The sequence below is a fragment of the Onychostoma macrolepis genome, chromosome 15 (genome assembly GCF_012432095.1).
Source record: "Onychostoma macrolepis isolate SWU-2019 chromosome 15, ASM1243209v1, whole genome shotgun sequence".
NCBI lineage: Eukaryota > Metazoa > Chordata > Actinopteri > Cypriniformes > Cyprinidae > Onychostoma > Onychostoma macrolepis.
In genome coordinates, this window is record NC_081169.1 from 19,175,977 (window position 1) to 19,202,056 (window position 26,080).

The 26,080-nt window shown below is 36.1% G+C and overlaps 1 protein-coding gene across 1 annotated transcript; it reads left to right on the forward strand.

Annotated features, from left to right (window-relative positions):
* Positions 1-1,016: 1,016 nt before the first annotated feature.
* si:ch211-137a8.2 (uncharacterized protein LOC777613 homolog) lies at positions 1,017-25,470 on the forward strand. The gene is made up of 14 exons (XM_058799016.1): positions 1,017-1,084; positions 1,202-1,342; positions 9,816-10,096; positions 10,194-10,344; positions 11,763-11,945; positions 13,130-13,267; positions 14,503-14,697; positions 17,545-17,770; positions 18,622-18,728; positions 19,850-19,901; positions 20,302-20,465; positions 22,597-22,779; positions 23,080-23,144; positions 24,165-25,470. Exons 3-14 carry the CDS (start codon positions 9,837-9,839, stop codon positions 24,409-24,411), a joined length of 1,971 nt encoding a protein of 656 aa, XP_058654999.1. The 5' UTR covers positions 1,017-1,084; positions 1,202-1,342; positions 9,816-9,836; the 3' UTR covers positions 24,412-25,470.
* Positions 25,471-26,080: the final 610 nt, after the last annotated feature.

Here is a 26,080-nt window from a genome sequence, read left to right on the forward strand (position 1 = left end):
CAGTGTACCCTGGTGTATTAGTACCGTCTGCTCACACATGCTCTTCAAGGGGGCTAAATGGTGTCCTGCCAAGTTCATATCTAGCAGTTGTCAGACAGCAGAGACTGCACTGGCCCCTTATGAGACCTTTTTCTTTGTTTCCCCGTAATCAACAAAGGGTCTCCTATGGGAGATCTGCCTATTAATATACAGTGAGCTAATCCATCCCTCCAATACAACATACATTCATGCTGCAGTTTCCTAGTCAGTATGTATTGAGCAGCTTATTCTGAAAGAAACACACGACACAAAATAATTTGATGCCTCTTGTGAAAAAGGCTGAAAAACAGGGCATAAATAAAGGCTAAATAGACACTGACCAGTCAACCATGTTATCTTTACTTGCATTTTAATTAGTTTTTCAATATTTCCAGGTTATAAAGTTATTTTGTAGTTCACTCCGGGTTGCCCTAAAATGAACCATGATATGGATTCATTTGAATATACACATTAGACTATATTAAATACTGCATCATCACACATACAAATGTCTGCACTTTTAAATAATAAAAATTCTACTTACAACTCAATATTCTATCTACAGGCCTATTTGTTTTATGAAAAGTTTCAAAATACAAAAATCCTGATTAGAAAAATATGCATACTACATTAAATGCTGCATGGCACATTCAAACATCTGTATATAGCAACTGATTTTTATGATTTTATGGCCTCCTTTGGATCATAAAAAATTCATTCATTGGCATCTATTCTGCAGGTGTGTATGTGTTCTGAAAGGTTTCAGAAATGAAAGAAATGTTCCTGAATTACATGGCAGCTAATTTCCAAAATAATACACATGTATCTTTAAATAGTTGCAAACTTTACAACGAATTTTTAACGTCCTTCATTTTGTCTTAATGTGTAGAGTATTTTCTCTTTTTCATCGTCCCCTTTTTCTCTTCTTAAAAAAATAACAATATCATATTTTGTTTCCGTAAATAAATATCCGTGCTTGAAGTCACGCATAACATAAGAGCCATTAAGGTGAGTAGGAGGAGCGTGTGAACTACTCGGGGGCGTGGCTTTTTCTCACCTGTGTCAGGTGACATTTCAATTTGCTTACAACTCAAAAAGACTGATGGCTATGTTAAGTAAACTGGAACAGTGTTTCTCTTTGTCGCACAACATAACGTTGTTTCTTGTTTGATGTGTCTGTTAGTAAAGCATACCTGGCATTTCAAACCTAATCAGAAGTATTTTCTCCCTGAGGATGAAAACTTTTGCACCTGTATGATTCCTGAAACCCCGAGGGATTCCCTGAAGTAGAAAACGGAAGCTGGACTAAGGACAGGTTTTGCACGTAAGTGTTAATAATATAAGTAAGTGTGCATAACATTTTTTATATCTACTGCATTTTTATAAGCCTGAGTATTTATTTTAAACCGCTTGCAAACATTGCTCACGTGCTTCTACTCCGCGCTTGTGCATTTATCACGCGTATTTCGTCAGCGTAGTGTGTGATTATAAACGTATGTGTATGTTTTCTAACAAAGTCATATTAATCACGTAGTAAAATTAACTTTCTTGAAATGTACTGGGATATAAACATTTGGGGCATCTACCAGATTGTTGTTGCCCACGTGACTGTGTGCAAAGGGTGTGTATAAGTGTTTTGCGTCTATGCAAACATTGTTTTCAAAGTATTTAAATGTGTTGCTGTGGAATGGTATTCATGACTCACTTGGTTCACAACACCATCAGGTTACAGACTACTGCTGAATGTGATCCTTCATGCCCATTGATTATTCCCACAATGACACTTGATGCCTCTTGTAGTTCAAACCGGGCCTGTATTCTGGGTCAAACATCTTTTGTTGTTTATCTAATTAATTATATTGGGTTTAAATGGCATTTTCAACCATAATTAGTCATAGAACCTCTACAGCCTGCTTTTTGCTTTAAGACATGCTATTAGTCAAAAGCTTGGGCACATTTTAGAATAATAGTGATTAGCAAGTTATCAAAAATTATTAAATGTTAAATTGAAGTATTGGAATTTTACAGTGAGCAACAATGTTAAACAAGTCAGAGCTTGTGTTTTAGCATACATTTTTGTAGCCACAGTTTGTCTAAAATATAGCTCTTAATTAATTTTTTTTTTTTAAACAACTTAAAGGAATACTTCACTCAAAAATGAAAATTTTGTCATTTACTCACCCTCATGTCATTCGAAACCTGTACAAGTTTCTTTCTTATGTTGAACATAAAAGAAGATATTTTGAAGAATGATAGTAATCAAACTTACAAATCTTTCCTTACTATGGAAGTCAATGGGGACCAACAACTGTTTGGTTCTTAAGAATTCTTCAAAATATCTTCTTTTCAGTTCAACATAAGAGAAGCTTATACAGGTTTGGAACAACATGAGGGTGAGTAAATGATGACAATTTTCATTTTTGGGTGAACTATTCCTTTAAGACTTTCTAAGTATGGATTTAAAAAAAAAAAACCTGTTATCCTACACTATCGGAACCAACTCATTTAAAAAGGATTTGTAAAGAAATGCAGACTTTGAATATTTGTTATTCACAAATTTCACACATTTATTCATAATAGCCTTTGGATAAGAAGGTGTTTAGGATGAGAAACATAAATTCTGTCAAATGTGTCCAAACTTGTGACTATCCTTTTTACTAGTAGGTCCTTTTTATATATAGATTGAATAACTATTATACATTTTAAAACATTCATTTAATGTTATTTTATTTAATAATAATAATTGTCTGTGTGTATTCATTTTAACCTCCAGAAGTTATTTCCTCCTTTATATGATGTTTGTATCATTTGCATTGCTTATCTCTCAGTTGTGGTGCCTTCATTAGCATAACAATGTTATTTACAGTGTACCTTGTGGTTGGAAAAACCACACTGGCAACTCTCATGACATCATGACCTGAGAAATTTTTAATAATTCCTGTTCAGACAGCTGATTGTGTTTTCTACCATTTCATCCATTGGTGAAATTCAAGACTGCATGACTTGAACTGAATCAGTGTTTTACTTTGATAGACATCATGCTCTTATCTCAATCTTCCAGGAGCCTTCCAGTGAGCCCTTTAAATACAATTAACCGATTTGCAGTCCATATACCCTCTAATTTGATATTTACGATTACTTTCTGTCTTTTTTTCAAATGTAGACCTAAACCTGATGATTCAATTACTGAGTACCAACAAACTAGGGTTTAAACTGTGCCAGGAGAAAGTACTGTGAGCTCAGAGAATAAATTCTCCTGCTTGAACTTGCCTTTTCTGTGGCTTCCTGGTTTAACAGACCCCAGACGTTATTTTATTTAAAGAGTGTTAGTTGAAAGAAATGTATGTTGGTTTTAAAGGGCAAAAGAGAGCTTCCTGCTTTCTTTTCTTTCTAAATATCCCCTCCCAGGCCCATTATGTTTCAAGCCAGGGTATATATGCATTCAACAAAACACACTTCTTTGCCAGAATGACACCATGCTGAGTTTAATGATGAATGGCGTCATGCATCGGTAGTAATTGGCCATTCAGTCTAATGCTGCTCCTGGCTTTCATTGTTATGCTTCATTTAAAAAAAAAAGAGCGCTTTCTCCTCACTGTTGCTACTGGCCAGTTTCGTTGCTGAAACTGCAGATGCCCCCTGAGCAGAGCTTTGTTTGAAAACCAAGAATCAGGTTTCACCAACACTTGTAAAGGATGAATGATAGTTTTGTATTCTGGCTTGCACAGATGACGAGAGCAGGAGAGGGATGAATGTGATCTGTGATGTAGTTTTAGCTTTGACTTTATACATGAATATTTTCATTGTTAGCTAGAACTAATTAAGTCGAGGATGATAATAATAGTGCAATAAGCCATGTGTAAGCCAATATTAATTTATTATTAATTATTTGTATTAATTTATTAAAATGTATTAATTTTATTACAATAAAATACAAAATGTTATTAATAATAGTATATATAACATTAAACATTACTTTTATTATTATTAATATTAATGTATGTTGTGTGTATATAAATAAATGAATTATTTAATACATGACATTGACACACACACATATATATATATATATATATATATATATATATATATATATATATATATATATATATATATATATATATATATATATATATAATTGTGTAATTTCTTTAATTGTTTATGTAAATGGTTATTTTATTTAAAAAAAAAAGTAGAAAAATATGAAAAATGATTATTAATTATATTAAAAACACTGTTATTATTTATGAAAAGCATCAACAACAATAATGGTGTATATAATAGTGTATGAAATAATAATGTATACTGTACGTCTTATAAATGTGTATACAATTACAAAATAGAATATATTGACATAATAAAATAAAAATATAATTGTTACAATTAAATAAACATTAAATTAATTTAATATTACAATATATTTATAATAAATGTAACTATTGTTTTTATTAAACATGATTTATTAAAATAATAGTACTTTATTATTATTATTATTATTATTATGTTATTGTGTGTGTCTTTATAGTGAAAGTGACATGTGGCCAAGTATGGTAACCCATTTTAATAAGTTAATTGTTTTTGGTAATTGTTGTTTTTCTTTCTTTCTTTATTCTGTTCTCGTTGAAGTGATTAGAGAGATACATTCCGTCTTTATCTTTCTCCTGAGAGAATGACCTTGCCTCAGGCTACAACAGTGATGTGTCAAACAGACATTCTGCTGTGTAAAACTTGCTGTCTGTCCTTGAATGAATCCTCAGTCATCAGGTGAATGAGTCTGCGTTATTCTCCCTGAGCACAACACCTGTCAGGCGTCTGCTAGCTGGGAATCACAGCTGAGAGAACAATCATTTCCATCTCCAGCCATGACGCCTTCATGTTGAGCGGCAGAATTCATCTTCTTAACAAGAGCGCTTTTTGGTGTGCCTTGCCTCTGGCTATATGCTGCAATTAATGGATGACGTCCTCGTTGTACCTTTTGATATTGTCACAAAGCGGGAGATTCGTCGTCTGTTGTTTTTGGAACGGTGTGGTTTTAAGCATGGGAAATGAAGGCAATTCCAAGAGGATGCGGTTTGAGGACTCTCACCAGATTGCGAGTACTGTAAATGGGATTAGAAGAAGCCTGGATTGGATTTGAAGGCTGATCTAGCTACTTGAATCACATACTGACAATTTCTCAGAGAGCAATTAGGAGTATTAAGGCCACGGTTGGTCTTAAATTGAGACACATTTTCTGTTTAATGGCAAATTGGATGTAATGAACTGTAATTCACAGGAGTTTGCCGTACCAATGCTCTTTTGCCCTTCTGCACAGCTTGGTCTCCGAGGGGCCCGGGGAGAGGAGGGGGGCCCGGTTCATCTCTTGCTTTGTGTGTGTGTAGTGGATCAGATCAGGTGTCCTGGCACTGGCCTCTTCTCCCTATCCGGGTGCTGAGAAAGGCCTGCTTGTTTGTGATTTGGGCCTGTGGCACCAAAGAGACAATGAGTGCAGTCTCTGGGAGGACTGGGAGGGAGAGCCGAGGGTTCGGGATCAGGGGGTGTGGAGCACCAGGGTCCTTATCTCCTCCGTCTTCATGAGCACTCATCACCGGAAACACAGATGTCCCTCAGGCCGCCTCCATGGGACGGCACAGACGGGAGTGGGTGGAACGCTGTCACCTCACTGGGAGTGTGCACACACGTTTTCGATTAAAAATACATTTACCCAACAGGTTGGCTCAATCAAGCAGAACTACTTTAGCTTGTTGTAGTTTTGTGATTCACACTGAGCAAATGGTGTTAAAATTGTGCCAGTCTATGGTGGTCATCACATAAACCACTGGTTCTCCACTGTTTTTGATTGAGGACCAAGGATTTATGTTTCGAAGTTAAGTGGTGACCCAACACTATTCTTGTACATAAGTCATAAAATTAAAAAAGGGACAAACATTTTACCATGAGCTACATAAGCCAAATATGCAGATTTATTAACATTCATTTGCAACTGTGGTGGTGTTGTTGCTGCTGTTAATAATTTTATATGGAAAATATTGTATATGTTAATAGTTTTATTAATTTTGTATTATTATTATTGAAGTAAAAGTGTTTTATTATTATTATAGTTTGTTTGTATTTGTTTATTATTGTTATTAGTTTATTATTGTTGGTATTTTTTTAATTTATTAATAGTTTAATATATTTTTAACATCTTAACACATTGATCAAATACTGGACCTTTATTATTGTTGTGTATATTAGTTTTATTATTTTCAATTTATTTATTGTTGGTATTATTATTTTTAAGTTATTAATAGCTTATACACTTATTTTCTTTTAATCATTCTAACACGTGGATCAAATACTGGGCCAAATTAGTAGTATTAGTATTTTTCATATAACCAAGTGACTGAATTTGCATGAAAAATATTTACAAATATTTAAGTTTAACTAAATGCATGGCCTTTGTCAACAACAAAAGATATAGCACTTTTTTAACATGGATAAAAATGTAGTAATCCTATCTATCCATAAATGTATGGTTAGGTAGTTGCATTTTATTTGCTTTTTTTTTTTTTTTAGGTCCCCACCCACCAGTTCATAGCTACTGATCCTTTATATCCTTACTTGTGGTCCTAGTTCATAGTTTGTTATTGTAGAAAAGTTCGTTTACATCTCAAATGTTGGTCCATGAGTCTAATTCGTATTTACTATAGAGCTTTTCAGTGATGTTTTCAGTGGTGTGATTGATTAGAGTCATTAGACACGCTGTTAAACTCATTTTTGTCCTCCACCTGAAATTAATCAATAGAACGTGGGCAGAAATTGTCGGTTCTACTTTTTGCTTGGCAGCGTGTGGGATGAGATTCACTGTGAGCCCTGAGCTTGGCAAGAGATGGGTGTTTACTGCTTCGGATGAAAACAGCAACAGTCTGAGCTTTTAGAGTGTTATGACCTTTCCCCGGCTTATCATAAACAGAGCGAAATAATTGTCATTGGCCACCGAAAGGGTAACATTACCTCCGTTTGCCGTGAGCTTTATTCAGCGCCGAGGAGACAAGCACCGCTTTATTCGCCATTAAGAAAGAAAAATGATGTTCTCCCCAGAGCGACATTCATTTTCTGTGAGGTTGTTTTGTGCCTGTACTCAGGTGTCATGTGATCTGGAAAAATGGACTATAAAAGCTGAATAAGAAGCCCGAGAGTGATTCGAGCTTCATTGATGTATTGAATGCATCATTACTTTTCATTTGCTTCCACATGCAGACTCATCCCGCGTCACCTTTCGCCTAAATGGAAGGGCTTTTTTGTCCCCCGTCACTCTCACAGACAGCAGTTTGCGTGTTTATTCAACTCCAGCTCATTCAAATGCGGGCTGTGTTATGGAAAGGTCCCCAGATGCACCTGCCTCGTCTGTTTTTAGCCAAACCACCGACACTAGCTGAATAGGATGACTAAGCATCTGTAATCCGGCCTGTCATTTCCATCCTTGTGTGTCTCATGCTGCTTTCTGATCCTGCTGTCTATATTAATTTACTATGATCCTTGTCCATGGCTTTCTTGCAGGATTACATGTATATAATTACCATGGTCAAGCTATCGGTGACCAAAATGGGCACATTTGTTACTTTTACCTGTGAGATGTATGCATGTATGTTTGTTTTTGTAGTTCATGTATGTGTAATTTATTTACTTTATGTATTTATTTGATTATTTTAATTTGCTTTACTTTTAACTGATTTTGGCCTAATGTAATTACATGACATTACATATGTAATGTAATCTCATGCTGTTTTCTGATCCTGCTTTCTATAATAATTTACCATCCTCCTTTTCTATGACTTTTTTCCAGGATTACATGTATATGATTACCATAGTCAAGCTGGACTGGATGCCAAAATAGTCAACTTTGTTGCGTTTACACCTTTGAGAACTTATTGTACCCCTATACCACGTGTTGGGCTTGCATGACCATCTCCATGGTTTGTTTTTGTGCTGGAACATTATAATATGTAACTTAATCTGGGCTGGGATGTGCTGTAGGCCTACAGGGTGAAAATCAGGGTGAAATCAGATTCTTAACATCCCATTTCCAGTCATTGTGTCACTGCACGCCTGTTGGGTGTCACACGTCCACACCTGTTCCTTAAGACACAAGCTCACCAATGAGATGGGAAATGGCCTGAAGCCTGCTATAAGTTTGTTCTCTTCTGAAAAGGTTAGCAACAGAGTATGGATTGCAGTCGTGTTTGCACTCCATTACTCCTCAGGCGAGAGCAACATTCTCTGCTGGTTGAGAAAAGCAATAACGGTGACTTCGATTTTCACCCTGACTGCTTTGAGACTCAGTCCAGTGCCTTAATGCCCTCCACTGGGGCAAACTCACAGCGGACCCTGAGAAATGACAGTCATTTCGGCTGAGCCTGAAGTCGGCGCGTACCTGCGGTGGAGGCGGCCGAGGTGGACTGCAAGGTTGCGGGTGAATTATGCCCGTCTAACTTTGAGTTATAAGTTCGGTCTTAAAGTTTTGAAAGAACCATTCTCCCCAAGTGGTTTTTTGCAAGGCAAGTCCATTCATAAATACGAATGTGGGCCACTGTTGAGATTCACATAGGCTTTTAAGCTCTTCTTGAAGTGTTTGTTAGTCGTGAGGTCAGCAGTGAGGTCAGCCTAAGGCACTTTTTGGGAGCATCAGTCTTGATTGACAGCAGCCACGGCCTGGCATCGCTGACCTTGCTCTGTCAGCCACATTATGCAGGTATTAGAGTGAGGAAAATCTATTTGGCTTTTTTCTGCCAGGGCTGGGGTGGCAGCGTCGTAACTCCTTTGGGTAATGGGCATAAAACTGATTTATGGTTTTTGATGGCTGAAGTTATACCCCAGAGCACCGGAGCCTTTTCTCTATGTCTGAGGTGTCTGAAAGTTTTAATGCGTTTGTCATGCAGAGAAACCACAGCTTTTCTAACTGATACTGCACTTGTGAGTTTCTATGCACTGTGAATGAATCGTGAAATTATTTAGTGATGAGAGATTTTAAGGGGGAAACTTTCACGGAAATTGAACTTGCGTTGGTCGACTAAGAGTTGAATAGGCCTAAGCTTCTGACCTGTTGACTCAAAGTATTAATGATCTCATTTAAGATTTGTACATATATTTTATTTGATTTGTGATTTTGTATAAATTGATTATTTATGAAATATTTATCAATGGTTTTTTCATTTATGAATTGAATTAAGTATTTGATTTAGTTTTTTTAATGATATATTTGATTATTTATGCAGTAATTTATTATTTTATTTTTAATTTGTTTAAAATTCGTTTAATTTTAACTTTAAAAAAAATTGTTTTCCTAGTGTTTTTAAGATTTTATTTATTCAAGATTTTTATTCATTTTAATAATTATATTTTAAATCCTTTAAATGGTCACCACTAATTTAAAATTTTCACTGTTTTAATCACATTTTGACTTTGACTAATTTAGTTTTAAAACTGACAAATGGATTTTTATTATAAAAATAATTTAAATTATTTTTGTTATCTGCCCATAGAAGCTGCATGCATAGACATAAAATAGCAAATCACTGTTAAAAATGGTTTTAGTTGCTTCCCAAAAATATTTAATGTCAACTACCATATAACATTTCTGCTCTCTTTTTTTTTAATTTGTAGAAAAGAAAACATCCCACAATGCATTTACCTCCTCATAAGGAAGAATACATTACTAAAAGAGCTCTGTTTTGACAACAGGGTCACAATATGTCTGTGCATCATGTTGTGTTTGAGCCTAATGAACTGGCCTCCCTTTGTGTTCTTGTAAACAGGTGGCACTTGGTGATGCCAGGATGTTAGAAGAGACGTCACTCAAAGCCAGTCACCATGGAAACACCAGTGTAGGCCCCAAAGGAAGTGACGAAGACCGAGAAGAGAAGCAAACATGTCTTGATATGAACCCCCAAAGTGGTCTCTACCTACAGTCCTCTGAGACCTGCTTTCCCTCAAGAAGCTCTCGACTGCATGATGATTTGAATGAGTTCTCTAATGAGTGGTCGTCCATTGGAGACTTGAGCCAAGATGCTTCCTTCTACCTCGAGAGCTGCGTCAAGTGAGTAGCCGTCGATGTATATTGGCATCCTGTCTGTATAACTGATCTGTACAGGTTGTTCTAGCTAATTGTTTCTCATTGGTGATTGGTCCATCAGGCTGGAGAGGAGGTGGATGCTGTGGTATGAATTTAAGAAAGAGCTCTCCTGTTTGGATGACTGGCTTCGATCAGCTGAGAAAATAGCAGCATCTCCAAACTCCAGCCATGTGCTGTATGTTACAGCAAAAGAGGAGTTACAAAAATATGAGGTAATGAGACGTTTGGTCTAACTTCAATGTAGTTAAATGCTTAATTTAAGGGTCAAGGACAAATAAGTGTCCATGATAATAAAAAGGGGAAAAAAAGAAAAAAAAATGCCTGCCAAAAATGCTATTTTGAAATGCATGCCAAGGTTCTATAAATATAATCGTTACTCTTTGTACTTTTATAAGGAAAACATTTTGTATATTTCAATGCATGCCATATAATATTTTTTACAAATAATGGATTATTTCATAAGTTTTTGGGGAGTCACATGATGAACTATCATGAACTGAACTAACCTTGCAAAAGTTTTCAGATATTTAGTAAAACACTTTGTAATAAAATAAAATACAATTTGCAAAAAAGGAAAAAAAATAGTAATAGTTTACAAGTATTCATTTCATTTGGATGTATGAATAACATTTTAATGTTTTTTTTTTTTTATAACTCTCATAGATGTGTACTAAAAATTGTGGTAATTTAACCGTAATTGTTTTTATTTATTTTTTTGCTATTCTGAACGCACTTTTGTATAAAAATTAAAAATTTATAAATATGTAAGTAAAAAGTAACATTTCAAACTAAAACCTATTAACGTTGTTTTACAAATATTCAGGTGATTTGGATGATGAATAACATTTTAATGTGGTTTTAACAACTTTCATAGATGTGTACTAAAAATTGTGGTGTTATTTAACCGTAATTTTTTTTTATTACATTTCTTTTTTTAACCTTTCTGAACGCAAACCCAAGAAATATTGTGGTCTCTTTTGAAAGAAATTGTTGACCAAAATTGGCAGAATTAAATTTAAAAAATCATTAGAAAAGCTTAAATTATCAGGAGTTTAATGCTTTTACAAAAAATGACACTAGCCATGTTTAGGCCTAGAAACACAGTAGAGCTAAAGCCACATGTCTGATTATATTCTAGTTTAAATCTGGGGATGATAATTCTAAAACTGAGTTGCCAAAAGACAAATTACCTCCAAACTCTGGCAGTAGTGTTACTGTTTAAGATGAGAGCAAGACCATCTCCAATTAGTCATTACAGGTGTCTGTTGCTGAGTGGATGCCAGCCAGCATTTTGACGCTTTCTACAATGAAAGTGTAATCAACGACACATAGACACACTTACAAACGCGCAGACAGCACATTTACTCAGACTGTCTAGAAGCCCGGGACCCGTGCCAGTGAAGATAAATGACACCAAATGGTCGTCAAACTCCTTGGCTCTCCTCCTAAGCACCATTGCGCCTCCCTCAGTCTTAACCCCTCGCACTAATTTCTTAAAATAACATGCTTTAGCTAATCAGGGAACCGGTGGGATGTATTTTTTACCTTCCGGTGGTTACTTTTAGAGTTTAGAGGGGGTTACCTCTTAGTTAATCGCATGATCTCACTGTGTTTTTGTATCTCCTTCCAGAACCTGCGTGCTGAGACCAGGATACGTTTAACCCAGCTGGATGGACTGACCCAGAGGAGTCGAACTCTGGTTGGCTTGTTCAGAGGTGCTATGGGCGCACGGCTCATAGAAATGGTGAAGGACTGCGGCCAGCGCTGGGATCAGCTCAGCAACACTGTGGAGACTGTGTGCCGCAGGTTGAAGGTATATAAAGACCCTCAAGCTGCTCAAAGGTGTCATCTTTTAAACCTTTGGTGCTTTATCGGAATGGTACTGGACTTGATAAAGGTTTTGACACTTGCTATTTGAACGCATGCACAAAAAAATCATGAACACGATTCCAAAAGTTTAAAGTCACATTTGTTCTTTTTACGGTCAAAAATGACTGCATAGGAAATGAATGTGAAATTAATTTCATCTATTGTAAATATTTGGTACTGCACCCATTTTTTTTTTTTTTTTTTTTTTTTTAATTTATGGCTTTGATTTTTGGATTAAAACATGTTTTGGAAAATATAGGTTTCATATAAAATTTTTAAAAGTATTTTTGTGAATATTTTTCATAATCATACATGGACGGGATTTCTAAATTGCCTAAAAATGTTATCAGGCTCTTATGTGTGGGTTCAGTAATTTCACTTTAATGGCAGTGAATAGGTTCTTTTCATTGCCATTAAAGTGAAATAACAACATAAATATAGGAGCCTCAGAAAAATGCTAATTTTAGAAGAAAGTTTCAAACGTCGCTTAGAGGCTTTTGCATCTGAACTTTTCATATTTAAAATTTATTTTCAGTTTTTTTTTTTCTTTTTTTTTTTTCTGAGATATCAACCTCAAATTTAGAATGTAACTTTTCAAATTTGAGGCCAGGATATAATCGTCTAAGACTTTTGCACAGTACTGTATGTTTATTGTTTATTAATTAACTTTTATTTATTTATTTTAACAGTGCACAAATATTTTAGATTCTCAAAGCATAATTTTTTTTTTTTTTTTTTTTGGAGGTGAAAATGAAAAAAAGCATGTTTTTGAACCATGTTTTCGTTGCTACTTTCTCTCTTGCCCCTTTCCTGCCTTCATTTTAATCCCATTAACTCTTTATCCATACAGCCTTCTGCTCTGCCTGCGTTTATCTTGCATAATTCTGTCCTTCCAGCCGCAGTGACCCCTGCGAACTGTTGGTCTGTGCTCGAATGCACTGCATATGCCCCCCTTACCATGGGCTTCTATCTCTGTGTTTTGTTTATGCCATTTCCGCTCCCTGTCTGCCACATTGACGTCCTTGTTGTAATTTTGATGTGTCTCCCTGTCAGTCTGCGTCTAAGCTAAAAACAGCATCAGGGTGTAGACGGTCAGACAGAATCATGCTCTGTGTGTGTGCGCAACAGCATTTCGTCTGCCAGCGGGAGGATTTTGAGAGGCAGAGGGAAGAGATGGCAGTGTGGCTGGCTGATATGGACCTCAGGCTGACTGAAGTGGAGCACTTCTCTGGCAAAGACACCTGCTCGAAGATGCACCAGCTTCAGGTACTTTTAGGAAACAAGGATCGACCGGATTTGTTCATGCAGTTTTTTTTTTTTTTTGGTTTTTTTTTTGTCACCTGGGTAGTGGGGTTTATGGGTTACAAGTGCAGGGGCCGGTTGCATAAAAGGTTTAGACTAGTCTTAAAAGTTAGTCATCTAATTTTGTTCTTTAAGACTGGTCAGAATTCTTCAAATTCAGTTACATTAAAACGTAGATTGGATTCAGCTTAGACTAAAATATAAGACTGATTTCCCCCTTGGTTAACTGCTAGTTGGTCAAACTAGTTCTTAAGACACTGTCTTAATATAGAGGCTAAGTTTATGCAACTGGCCCCAGTTCTTTAACCCCTAAGTAGCAGGTACAAATCCCAGAAAGGCCAAGTTGGTCAGTCTTAAGGAAACACGTCCAGGTCACATTTCACCCAAAAAGAAAATTAATATATTTAGCATGAAGAAACTAAAGTCTACTTTTAGGACTATTAAAGTTTGTTTGCATTGGGTCATAATTGTTAATATGTGTCCAGACATTTTACTTTTTAAATAAGTAAATGAATAAATAAATAAATAAATACAATTAACAATTGAATGAATTTAATTTTAATATTTTATTTTAGCAAATTAAAATATAAAAAGTAATAATGAAAAATTAAAACGAACAATTAAAATTGAGAATGAAATAAAATAATTTCTTAATTTTCTAGTTAAACATTGTATCAAAATATTAACTTATTTGTTAATGTATTAAATAAAAATATATTTAAATACACTAATTTTAATAATTATTTTACTATAACTTGTAATACAATAATAAATACAATTAACTAATTAAATGACAAATTAATATTTTAATTAACAAATTATAATAGTTTATTATAATAATATTAAAACTTTTGCATTTATTCATTTATTTTTATTTATTTAATGTTCTGCGTAATCCTCATTACTGAAAAACTGCTGTTATAAAATTTATGTAAGCTTTTACATTGTGACATTTTAATGGTCCTAAGCTTGATTTTTAGAACTTTAATGGTTCTAACCATAATGAAAAACACTTTATAATTAAGTAGTTCTGAAGATCTTTGTTAGGTGGTTCTGATGTGTTTTATTAGGGTAGGAACTAAACTCTCAGGGTTGTGGCCCTCCAGGAATAGAATTGAATGGCCTTGACCTATAAAAGTAATATTAATTAAGGATGTATATCATATTTGATACATTTTTTGTGTATATTTGTCTCTCAGGGCTTTCAAGAGGCAGTTGGAGAGAGTGCGGGTCGACTGAATGATTTGCTCCAGCATGGAGAAGAGCTGATCCAAAGAAGTGAGCCGGCAGATGCCCAGGCCATCGAGAACCAGCTGCAGGAACTCCTGCTCCACTGTACCCATGTCTTTCAGGGCCTGGGCCGTCTGCACACGCGCCTGCTCAGCATGAGACTGGTATATATCCATGCATGGTCACAAATTAGTTCACTCCAGGTGTGAAGGTTGTTTAAAGCCTCAAACACTTCTCATAGTCTCTTCTGAACTTGCATCTAATTCAATTGCACGATTATGTTGGAATAAAATCGAGGTGCAGATAATCATTTCGATTCATTTGCCACCCAGAATATTGGCTAACCAAGCGCCTGACTGAATGTATATCTACAGTAGCACTGTAACTTAAAGCCAGTGTTTATGGTCAATCTTCCATAGATCAGTATTATTACACACCATATGCACAATTGACTATGAAACCTTGAAGAGTCCCTTCTCTGCCCTGATATTCCCCTGATAACTTTTGTTTGATAATTTCATTTGTGCCATCTAAAGTTCACTTGCTCAGAGCAGGGCTGTTGCATTTTTCAGAAAATTATCCCAAGGGAAAGCTACTCAACCATCCAACTTCATACGTTCTGGCAGAAAAATCATGAATACACCCCCTGAATAGCCTGAATAGTTGTCTTGTAGCCAAGCAGCCACTGTACAATACATGTACTGTCCATCTGAACAAGTTCCTTGTGTGAGCCTTTGTCTCTTTAGGTCCAAGCGGATCACGTAAAGACATGCTAAAAATGTAGCGTGCTTATATTCTTTATGCTGTTGTCAGATATAGGACATTTATAGAGTCCCACACCAGACATCTCAGAACGAATTACCACTGCATATTTTCCATAGCTTAGCACACAATGTCTATAATGTGTAGCAATTTTTTTCCACACCCCGGATCAGCATGTTCTCATAATTTACATAGTTTTTTTTTTTTTTGTCACAATTTAAAATGAAGAAATTGCATTGTATAGATAGATAGATAGAAGGGACTCTCAAAGTTTTATATAAAACATATAAAAATGTTTTCATATTTTTTAAAATTACTTTTATTCATAACTTGCTGTTGATCAAATAATCCTAAAAAAGCATCACAGTTCCCACAAAAACATGAAGCTGTTTTCAACATAAATAACAATGATGATAAGAAATTCTTATAAAAAAATTTTGCCTTAAAACATAATTTTCAGAATTATAATTCAGTTTAAAGTAGTGCTGTCAAATCAATTAATCGTATCCAAATTTCACGCATCCAAAGTTTGTGTTTACATAATATGTGCGTGTACTGTGTATATTTATATGTATGTATACAAAATGCAAGAAATTTTGAAAATATTCAGCTGGGAAAACCTCTAGCAACTAATTAAGTTAATTGACATCAGGGCCCGTATTCATGCAAAATCTTAGTGCTAAGAGCTGCTCCTAGTAACAGTATTCTAAGAAAATTCTTAGAAATGTGGGTGTTAAGAAAAGATCCTAGTAAAGAAAAAAGTAATTCAGAAAGCATCTTAACCCTTAAAAGAGGTCTTAAGGTCCAAAATTGTTAGGAGTACAAACGAGGACTTTTAAGAGGCTTAAGAGTTTCTTTAGCAGTGGAGAAAATGGACCAAACATGAAGAGGGAGAAGAGATGTGTTGCGCACAATGCATGACAGTGAGTTAATAAGACGCTACACATTAGACCGTTCAGGCATCATGTTTGTGACCGATCTTATTTGAGACACGCTAACATCTCTGACACCGCACAGAAATGCCATAGTGCCAGAAATGGACGCAATCACTACATTAAGTACATGAACATATTTGGCAACTGGAAAAATGCAACTCTGCAGCAGCGGTGATTTGGGTCTGTTACAGCACTTTCAGAACCTCATTGTGTCGCTGTTCATTTCCTATAAAATGCATTACGTATGACAGCATGGTAAATAAAAAATAAAGAATATATATACATATATAATGTATGTGTGTGAGAGAGAGAGCGAGAGAGTACGGTAAAACAGGAAAAATTACGCCTGTAATTTCAAAGTGAAGGCTTATAATAAACCCTACTTTTAAAAGAGCTCTTTTGTTTCCTTCTTGGACAACTAACCAATCACAGTCTTCAAAAGACTGTGTCATAGCTAGCAACAGGGTCAACCCCGCCTCCTCACTGAGATAAACGTTTTTGTCTTTTCCTCGCTCAGAGTTACTCTCAGATTGGTCCTGAATCACTTTTAAGCTAAGACTCCTAGTTATAAATTTTTAAGCTAAATTAGGAGCTCTCTATAAGGATTCTTAGAATCTTTAAGAATACGGGCCCTGGTCTATAACATGATTAGCTATAAAAGGGATGTCTTAGAAAGGCAGAGTCTCTCAGAAGTAAAGATGGGCAGAGGCTCTCCAATCTGTGAAAGAGTGCATAAAAAGGTTCCTCAACGTCAAATTGCAAAGGCTTTGCAAATCTCATCATCTACAGTGCATAACATCATCAAAAGATTCAGAGAAACTGGAGAAATCTCTGTGCGTAAGGGACAAGTCTGAAGACCTTTGGATGCCAGTGGTCTTCGGGCCCTCAGACGACACTGCATCACTCATTGGCATGATTCTGTCATTGACATTACTAAATGGGCCCAGGAATACCTCCAGAAACTACTGTCGGTAAACACAATCCGCTGTGCCATCTGCAGATGCCAACTAAAGCTCAATAATTGCAAAAAGGAAGCCATATGTGAACATGGCCCAGAAGCTCCGTCGTGTCCTGTGGGCCAAGGCTCATTTAAAATGGACTGTTTCAAAGTGGAAAAGTGTTTTTATGGTCAGACGAGTCCAAATTTGACATTCTTGTTGGAAATCACGGACGCCGTGTCCTCCGGACTAAAGAGGAGGGAGACCTTCCTGCATGTTATTAGCGTTCAGTTCCAAAAGCCAGCTTATATTATATTATTTGATTTGACCGTACTAGTTTTAAGATGTTTAATTTATGTTTCATGTGCTGTGGCAGGTTTTTGAGGAGGACTGGGCTCTGTGTGCTCCTGACTCCGGCTGCCCGTCTGAGAGTATGCTGGAGGATGAGTGTTTTATAGACCGCAGCATGGCACCTCAGTCTCAGGCCTGTCTTCCTCAGTCCAGTCAAGATCACCTGGTTCTGGAGTGGGACCCTTCGGTGGACATTGGTGGTTCAATCTCCCATAATGACACAGACTCGTCCTCCTTCAGTGGAGCTGCAGGTAGGGATTGCCCCAGAATACAGTCCAATGGTTCCTCCATGTCCATTACTTGTAAACAGGGCCAATGGTGATCATGATTTGTTTTTTAAATTTTTTTTTTAGTTGATGATTAATTGACGTGAATAATTGTGATTCAGTGATTTACAGGGTAAGCTTGAGACGCAAACCTTGAAGTTGTTTTTTTTTTTTTAACATTAAACAGAAATGTATAGCAGTGTTATTTTAATATTTATATACTATTAATATTTTGAGTTTTATTATTTTTATATTTTCTGTTTTCATTTTAGATTAAGTTTGTCATTTTGCTATGCAGTTTTGTCGTCTTAATTTTTTTTTATTCCTAAATTTTTTTTTTTCAGTTTTATAGTACTTTAAGTTTTAAGAAAAGTTTCCTTTTTCCATTTAATATTTCTATTTTATTTCATTTACCAACATCAAGGTCCACATCATTTTTTTTTTTTTTTTTTTTTTTAAACCCAGCCAATCTAAATATTATACTGTTTGCTGTTTATCTATTGTTGATGCTATGAATATTATAATATTTTACGATAGTAATATATTTCTGTCCTGAATTCACTTTCCACACATTTCAAGTGAATATTAAAGTGAAACTGGAGCATTTTGCATTCACTGTGCATATTAACACCTTCTTTATGCTTTCATGTGCATGTGGTGTGAACCACCGCAGGTGCTGCAAAGGCTTTTATGCTTCACGTGTGAATTACAATCAGGCCATTATGTAATAATCGTGACCCCAAATGAGGACTGATGAGTGGTTTATTATTCTCTAAAACACAGAAACTGTAACTTTTACCCATCTGGAGCATCAACATTTTCTTTCTTGCTCTCAGGTGTGCCTTACACTGATGAACCAGCCAAATATCCTCTGAGGAGGAGATTCTACATGAGTCCTGTGGACTCGCAACCAGACAATGCTGCTGTCAGCGTCAAGCAGCCAGTAAGTCCATCTGACAGCTCAAACTTCATCTTGTCCTTATTTGCATTATGGACCAAGAGCACAGCCCACATTTTAATGTATAGTATAGTGTATTTGCATACATTTTCCATCTAGTAATTGAAATGCAAATGAGGGGATTGCGTGGTCTTCTCGTCTTTTCAGCTGAAAAGATCACAATGTGGTCTCTGTGTTTGTATGCATGCGTAGACGTAAGCACACGTGTTCCTGCACATGTTGTAGCATGCAGGGTATGTAACATGCAAATAGATGGTTACATGTTAGTTGGTGTGTTTTTTTTTTTTCTGTATTAAACACAGCTGGCTTCAGATTTAACTTTAACACAAATTAACCACTATTACTAAAGTGCATTAAAGCAGGGGTTTTCAAATTAGGACCCAGGACCCCCAGGGGCTGCAAAGGAATTCTATGGGGTCCTTGGAAAAATTTGTCCTGTAAAAAAAAAAAAAAAAAAAAACTGTATAAATAAAAAGATTAAATTAAATACATGATTCAAATAAATAAATTGAAATAAATCTAACAGTAATATAATGGTATTATAGTTTACAAATGAAAAAATGAATTAGTGAGCATAAGAGAAGTTTAATTATGTAACAAATTAAAATGGTGTGTAAATATTTGTAGAATATTTAACATTTCTTATTTCTCATTTTGTAAATATAATTATGTTATAAATTAAATAAGATTAAACTAAATAAATGAATAAGGTAAATTAATAAATATAAATGCATTTAAATAAAGAAATTTAAATAATCTAACAGTACAGTTCTATAGTGAGTTAAAAAAAAAAACAAACATGTAAATTATAATAAAAATTAAATATTTTCCAAACCATAATTATATATGTTAATTTTTAAAGCTTAAATTGGATCTTTAATGCATGAAACTAAATAGCTGCATTTTGAATTTTAGGATGAGGTCCCATGCACAAGAATGATCATATTTGGGGGTTAAAAACCCTACATTAAAGGACATTACTTTGAAAACAAATGCATCTTAATGTATAGAAGCAAACTTTGATGGTAAAAATGAATATGAATATCATGAATGTGTGTATTTCTGTAATGGAGGTAAATGCTGAACATAGTTGCTGTGTTTTTCAGGGCATTAAGAAGAGCTTAGAGTATGCGGCCCCACCCCAGACACCAGTGCCAGGTAAAGCCGTGGCTTCTGATTGGTCAGTGTGACTGGTGCCATCCACTGAAGGCAGTGTCCCTCTCACAGCTTAATCACTCGATAATCATGGAAGAGCTGCTCTCAATTTGGCTTGTTTTCTAATATCCTTGAAAAATAGCCAAGAGCCACCAAAACCTTGATTATGAGGGTCATGATGGGCAAAACTCTCAAAACTTTTCAGCCTCTGTATTGTGATTTAGCCTATTCAGAGCAGCAGCTACTTCTCAAATATTATATTTGCTGCTTATATTCAGGAATTAGACATTTTATGGTATATATTTTGTGTAATCCACAATCAGCATCAGGAATTTTTTTTCACAGCCTCGTCCTGATTTGTCTATGCTAATATCTGTTTTGCATGTGTATGTTGTGGATACAGTCATCAGAGCTGGCAAGCATCAGTACGCTGGATCATTTAAGACTTGCACACCTGAAACTAGGGCTCCTGAATCTGTGACCTTTGACCCTGAGCGCATCAGTGCTTGGCTGGGCCAGACGCATCAACTTTGTTCTAAAGCCGTCCAGACAGAGCATGATCCACAGGTATATTTTGCTTGGTGTAAACACACAGTTTGGATGTTGTTCTGTGTCCTGTGATTAGGGAGGCCTCACTAAGGTTCTATATTATACACTACTGTTCAAAATTTTGGGGCCAGTAAGATTTTTTGTTTGTTTGAAAGAAATTAATGCATTTATTCAGTCATATTTGTATTTGAGAAATGCATTAAACTGATCAAAAGTGACAGTTAGGACTTTTATTCAAATAAAACTTTAAAATTTAGAATAAATGATGTTCTTTTGAACTCTGTATTTCTGTATTTTGTTTCCACGAAAATATTAAGCAGCACAACTGTTTTCAGCATTGATGATAAATGTTTTATGAGCACCAAATCAGCATATTAGAATGGTTTCTGAAGGATAATGTGACACTGAAGACTGGAGTAATGATGCTGAAAGTTCAGCTTTGCCATCACAGTAATGGATGATATTTTAAAATATATTAAAACAGAAAATATAACCGTTTTACTTTTTTATATGAAATAAATGCAGGCTTGGTGAGCATTAGACACTTCTTTCAAAAACATTCTAATATCTTTTGAACGGTACTAGTGTATATAAACGTTTAATCTGCTCTGTGAGTAATGCTACTCATTACACGGTCAAAAACCGTTTAATGGCTCTTGCAGATTACTTTTGACATTAACTTGATGTCAATATTATTGAATTTTTGGATGCAAAGAGACTGTGTTAATACCAGAGGTACATCAGTGTCACTTGGAGGCAGTAAATGGCCAGCTGCTGCTGCCCATGTGTTTATAATGAATCACAGCTCATAAAATCATTAGACTATCAAATAGATTTAGACTGATTTTATATAATTACTGTAATTAATAGCTATATAAAATGTATTGAACTTTATCAATGGGACAGTCTCTAACTAAATGTCAAGTTAGAAAATGAATTTCTACATTTCATGTGACCTGTTGATGTTTAATAGATACGTTTTAAATTCCGAAAGTCTGTGACTGCTTTAATTTGTCATTTTTATTTAACCTGGAAATAAACTTATGCTGATAATTTAATTATAAATGGGGGGGGGGGGGGGGAATAATAATACAAATTGCATTAAATCACAAAAATGCACTAGTGGGCTTTTGGGAGGTCACTGTATGTTCGTCTACACTGCACTGCACTGCATCTACAGTCATCTTCATAACTTGCTGATTTTGTTCTGGATTTAATTTCTGCTTCATCGGTGTACATATTTAGTACTGCAGTCATAAATGTAGAATGGATACTCGGTGCAATTACGCATGGAGAAATTTTTGCCAAATCTCATTAAGACTAGAAGCTGCAGTTGCAGTCTGTGCACATTATAACAGTCTCTACTCTGTTATAGTCACACTGCTGCTTTTCCACCATTAATAGATGTCACATTGACTTGCTGAAGACCTGTTTGTGTCCTCAAAGTGCTGTTCAAATCTACATTCATAAATAGATCATATTTATTAATATTTCTGTGGGTAAAAGCTTATTTTAGGGATATCATTAAAGAAATGTTTACGAGGAATATGAAGCACATTATTCAGCTGTGCTAATTAATCCATCTCAAATGAATCTGTACCATCTTGACTTAAAAAGCTCATTGCGAGATGGGAGGGGGGGGCGACGTTGGTTTCTGGGAAAGAGAATCCTCTGTACTGATGCAGAGGCTGATTTGCCTGCCGAAGCCTTGGAAAAACTGACGAAAGAGAGGGAGACCATTTCCATTTCAAAGAGCCTCTTGTAATTTCTCAGTGCTCATGGCTAATTGGCAGCTTTACAGGGATGGGGGAAAAAGACCCACCGCTCTATAATGGCTGCCGTAATTGTGGGCACACACATATTGAGGATCTGGTGCTGCAAAAGGGCCAAGAAAGCCTGTGTAATGTGTCGCACGAAAAGGTGGACGAGGCAGCGAATTTGTTTGTCCCATTAAAGGACTCAAAGAATGAGCGCAAAACAGAGAGCACAAAAAGACAGAGCCGCCTTGAACCTTATTAGTTAATGGAGCCCGTCTCTTTCGATTTACAAGCACCTTTTGTAGCATAGCGAAGCTGTCACATGTAGTGAGAACTCTGCTGTCCGCTCTTTGGCAATCTAAAGTGTTTGTTGCTTCTGTGAATCTTTATAGGCGCGCTCCAGTTTTTCATCCCTGCCGTCTGGAAAGGAGGAGGAGGAGGAGGAGGGAGTTGAGTATCAAGAGAGTGTGGTCCCCCAGAGATGCCCCCACCCACCGCACACGTGCTCCACCCCCCACCCATCCCAGTCATGTGACCTCCAGCATCACTCTAACCAACGTCACGAAGACCCACAGGTATATCTCGCTCGCACAGACACGTACGCCCCTTCTGCACAAACACCCTTCATATGTGTTACAAACACCGTAACTGCTTTTCTGATCACCTGGGGTTTGCGAATTAAAGCCAGGCCTGTTAATGTGTAGCAAATGTGGCGCCTTGCATGATTTTTATGATGTGCTTTACACCTCTTAACACACCCCACACATAATTACGCTTGTAATGTGCGCCAGTGCCAAAGAACTGGTAAACAATAGAGTCCCTGCAGGGCTTTGTTAATCTCAAGCTATTATCGTCTTGTCCCTCTCTGTCACTAGAGGCAGCAGGAGAGACTTTGTTTCCCCGACCCTTTGGAGGACAACACCCGTGCAAAGTCGAGTCGGTGAGAAAGTCTTTTCCTATGCAGACTTCATTGAATTTGATTAATAAGCTGGTTGATTTATTATGGTAGGCATTGTATTTTCTAGTGCTAAATTGCACCTTGAGTATTTTTCTTCTTCTGTGAACAGCTGGGAAAACGGTCATTAAAAAGGCATTGGCATTAAAGTGTTTTTTTTTTTTTTTATAACTTTATTCAAAAAGGACATTTAAATTGATAGGAAGAGACAGTGAAGACATTCATAATGTTGAATTTTCTATTCATTGTGTGTGTGTGTGTGTGTGTATGTATATATATATATATATATATAAGGAAAAATTCACTCAAATTAAAACTTACAAAATTTTCTCTCTTCTTGTGTCTTTCCAAACCTGACTTTATTTCTTCAGCAGAACAGATTAGTTTTTTTCCTCCATACAATGAAAGTAAATGGGGTTCAGTATTGTTTTATACAACATATTTAATGTTGAACCCAAGATTCTTTCCATTGAACCAGTGATTTGGGCAGTGTTCAAAAAAGGCATCGTTAAGGTCTATTGGACTGCAAAAATGCAATGAGAATCATTTGACAAAGTGAAGTCATATGCTTCCTTGACCAGTGAGGCCCATTTTGTCAGAGAAATCTATTTAAATGGACTTGAAGCAAGGACACAGATATTAGTTTTGACTGTTTAAATCTTGCTGAAAGTTTCAGTGAGTGAATACGGTTCAAAGTAGAGTTTCTTTAAGGACAGCCTTGGCTTGCAGTTTTACCACACCAATGCATACCAAACTTAAATTGTGTAAATTAAAATTGATTTATGACAGTGATGTACAATCCTGCCTCTATCCTGCAGAGTTTAGCTCTGATCCTAATTAAACACACCTGAACCAGCTAATCAAGGCCTTCTGGATTACTAAAAAGAAACTTCCAGGGCAGGTTAGAGGTAAACTCTGTGAGAGCAAGATTGGACAACATTGTTTTTGCCAGTTATCACCATAACAGAGAACAGGCCTTTTATCATGATGTATTTCTGTTTCCAGTGAACTGTGTGGACCGAAGGCTTCTGCTGGCAGCTTATGGCACAGTGGCTCCTGGCTTTTGGGGCCCTTGAGGTTTTTTAACATGCGAAAGGCCTCAGCACCACTGCTGGTCCTCCTATTTGCACTCTTGCTTGCTGTGGTGATCTGGTCTCTCATCTTGCTCCACGATACCTCATGCCATCGGTCCAATACTCTGACCCGCTCATTTCACTTGGCCCTACATTACAAAGGACCCCCTCCCACCTGAGGACACAAGCAATAATGGCAAACAGTTTAGTAAGCATACACAGAATTGTTTTCAGGGTTTTTCATATGTTGTGGGTTTTTTTTTTTTTTTATTTCTATGAAAGCATGTGTCTCCTGAAAACAGAGTGGGTCTCTATATCCGTTTGGATGCATGACCAGGGTTGCGTTGGTCATGGATTGTACAAGAGTCTCCTTAAGTGTCGTCCACAAGATTTAAATATGGTTGGACTCAAGGCCATCAAAGCTTATATAACAAGTGCACTTAATTATGCTCTGACACTAATTTTTTCATAATGTCTGAGTGAATTGTATAAAACTAAATTGATTTGACAGCTCTGGAAGCATCTCTGTTTAAAACGGCCATTTTGAGCATGTTTACTTGAATTTTTGACTGACAGAAATGCATTTTTGGCCAACCAGTTATTTATAGGTTTGTTAGAGGCAAATAATAAAAAAATAATGATAATTTAAAAAGCAGATTATGAATGAAAGGGGTGTGTGTGTGTAATGGGAGTGCTTGCTTTAAGACTTTTTGTTTGTTTAAAAAGAGTTTTGTACAGAAAGAATATAATTGAACATTTCATACTGCATCACAATATGCAATATTTGATAATGAACCACTGTACTGTATACTGTAATCGCTGTAACATTTATTTTTAAAAAGGGCATTGTGCACTGTATTCAATAGATTGGCATCAGTCCAATGAAGAAGACACACAAGCAATGTGCTCATCAAAGATCGGTTTTGCACTGTTATCCACTTTTTATGACTTAAAATAAAAGAGATGAGTGAAAACAAGTGGCTGGCTGTGGATGGTGACATTGGAATGCGTGTAGAGTGATACGCCGTGTGATTCTCATTGGGGGGAAGCAGTCAGTGTCTTTCTCTGTGTATCTGGCTTGCTGGACAGGCTGAAAGAAGTTTTTGTGCTGCTGCCAGAGATGAACACTCAAAAAGATTATGAAAGAATGTTTCAAATTCAATTAGCACACAAATGATCTTCGCTGGAAACGTCTGCAGATGGCCTTTCAACCTCATCTCGATCCATTCAGAGCTCTTGGGAGTTGAACTATAGTCAATGCTGCAGAAAATGAAGTGTTCTGTGCATGGGTAAGCAAGCCTGTCTTTGTTTGATGATGAGTTTATTTACTTGGCAAAAACAGAGCCTCAAATTGAACCATATACCTCTGCAAGCCTAGAGCCTATAAACCAAAAGCAAATAAATTCTGGTATCCACCTGCAGAGGACATGAACAAACAGGGAGGATTTCTGTGGTAATAAAACCTTTAGAGGAAATAGACTTTTCTGAACTCTGCCAAGGTATTGAAGGTCAGTTCTGCTGTTACAATACCAGTAATTGCTGATATAAAAAGCATTTGGATTGGGTGGAAAAGGATCATGAGGTAATAGTTCCTGTGAAAGAAGAGGAGATGGCTTTTTAATAAAACATGCAAATGAATTTATCTGGGCTACATAACTTGCATGATCGTGGACCAAATGTGACTTCTTTATTTTTTTTTAATGAGTGTAAATGCAATTTAATTTTGGCTTCTAACTCACTCTTGCGGTTGCTATACTTTTTAATGTGGCGTTACAAGTTGACAGGGCAGATGTGTATCACAAATTGCAAAAAATGTGAGTTGGGACAACCTGACTCTGATTAGGCAGC

Coding starts and splice junctions, on each gene's coding strand:
- si:ch211-137a8.2 (XM_058799016.1), top strand. CDS start 9,837: ATGTTAGAAGAGACGTCACTCAAAGCCAGTCACCATGGAAACACCAGT. Junction 19,902..20,301: donor ACCCCAGACACCAGTGCCAG/GTAAAGCCGTGG, acceptor TTGTGGATACAG/TCATCAGAGCTGGCAAGCAT. Junction 20,466..22,596: donor AGACAGAGCATGATCCACAG/GTATATTTTGCT, acceptor GAATCTTTATAG/GCGCGCTCCAGTTTTTCATC.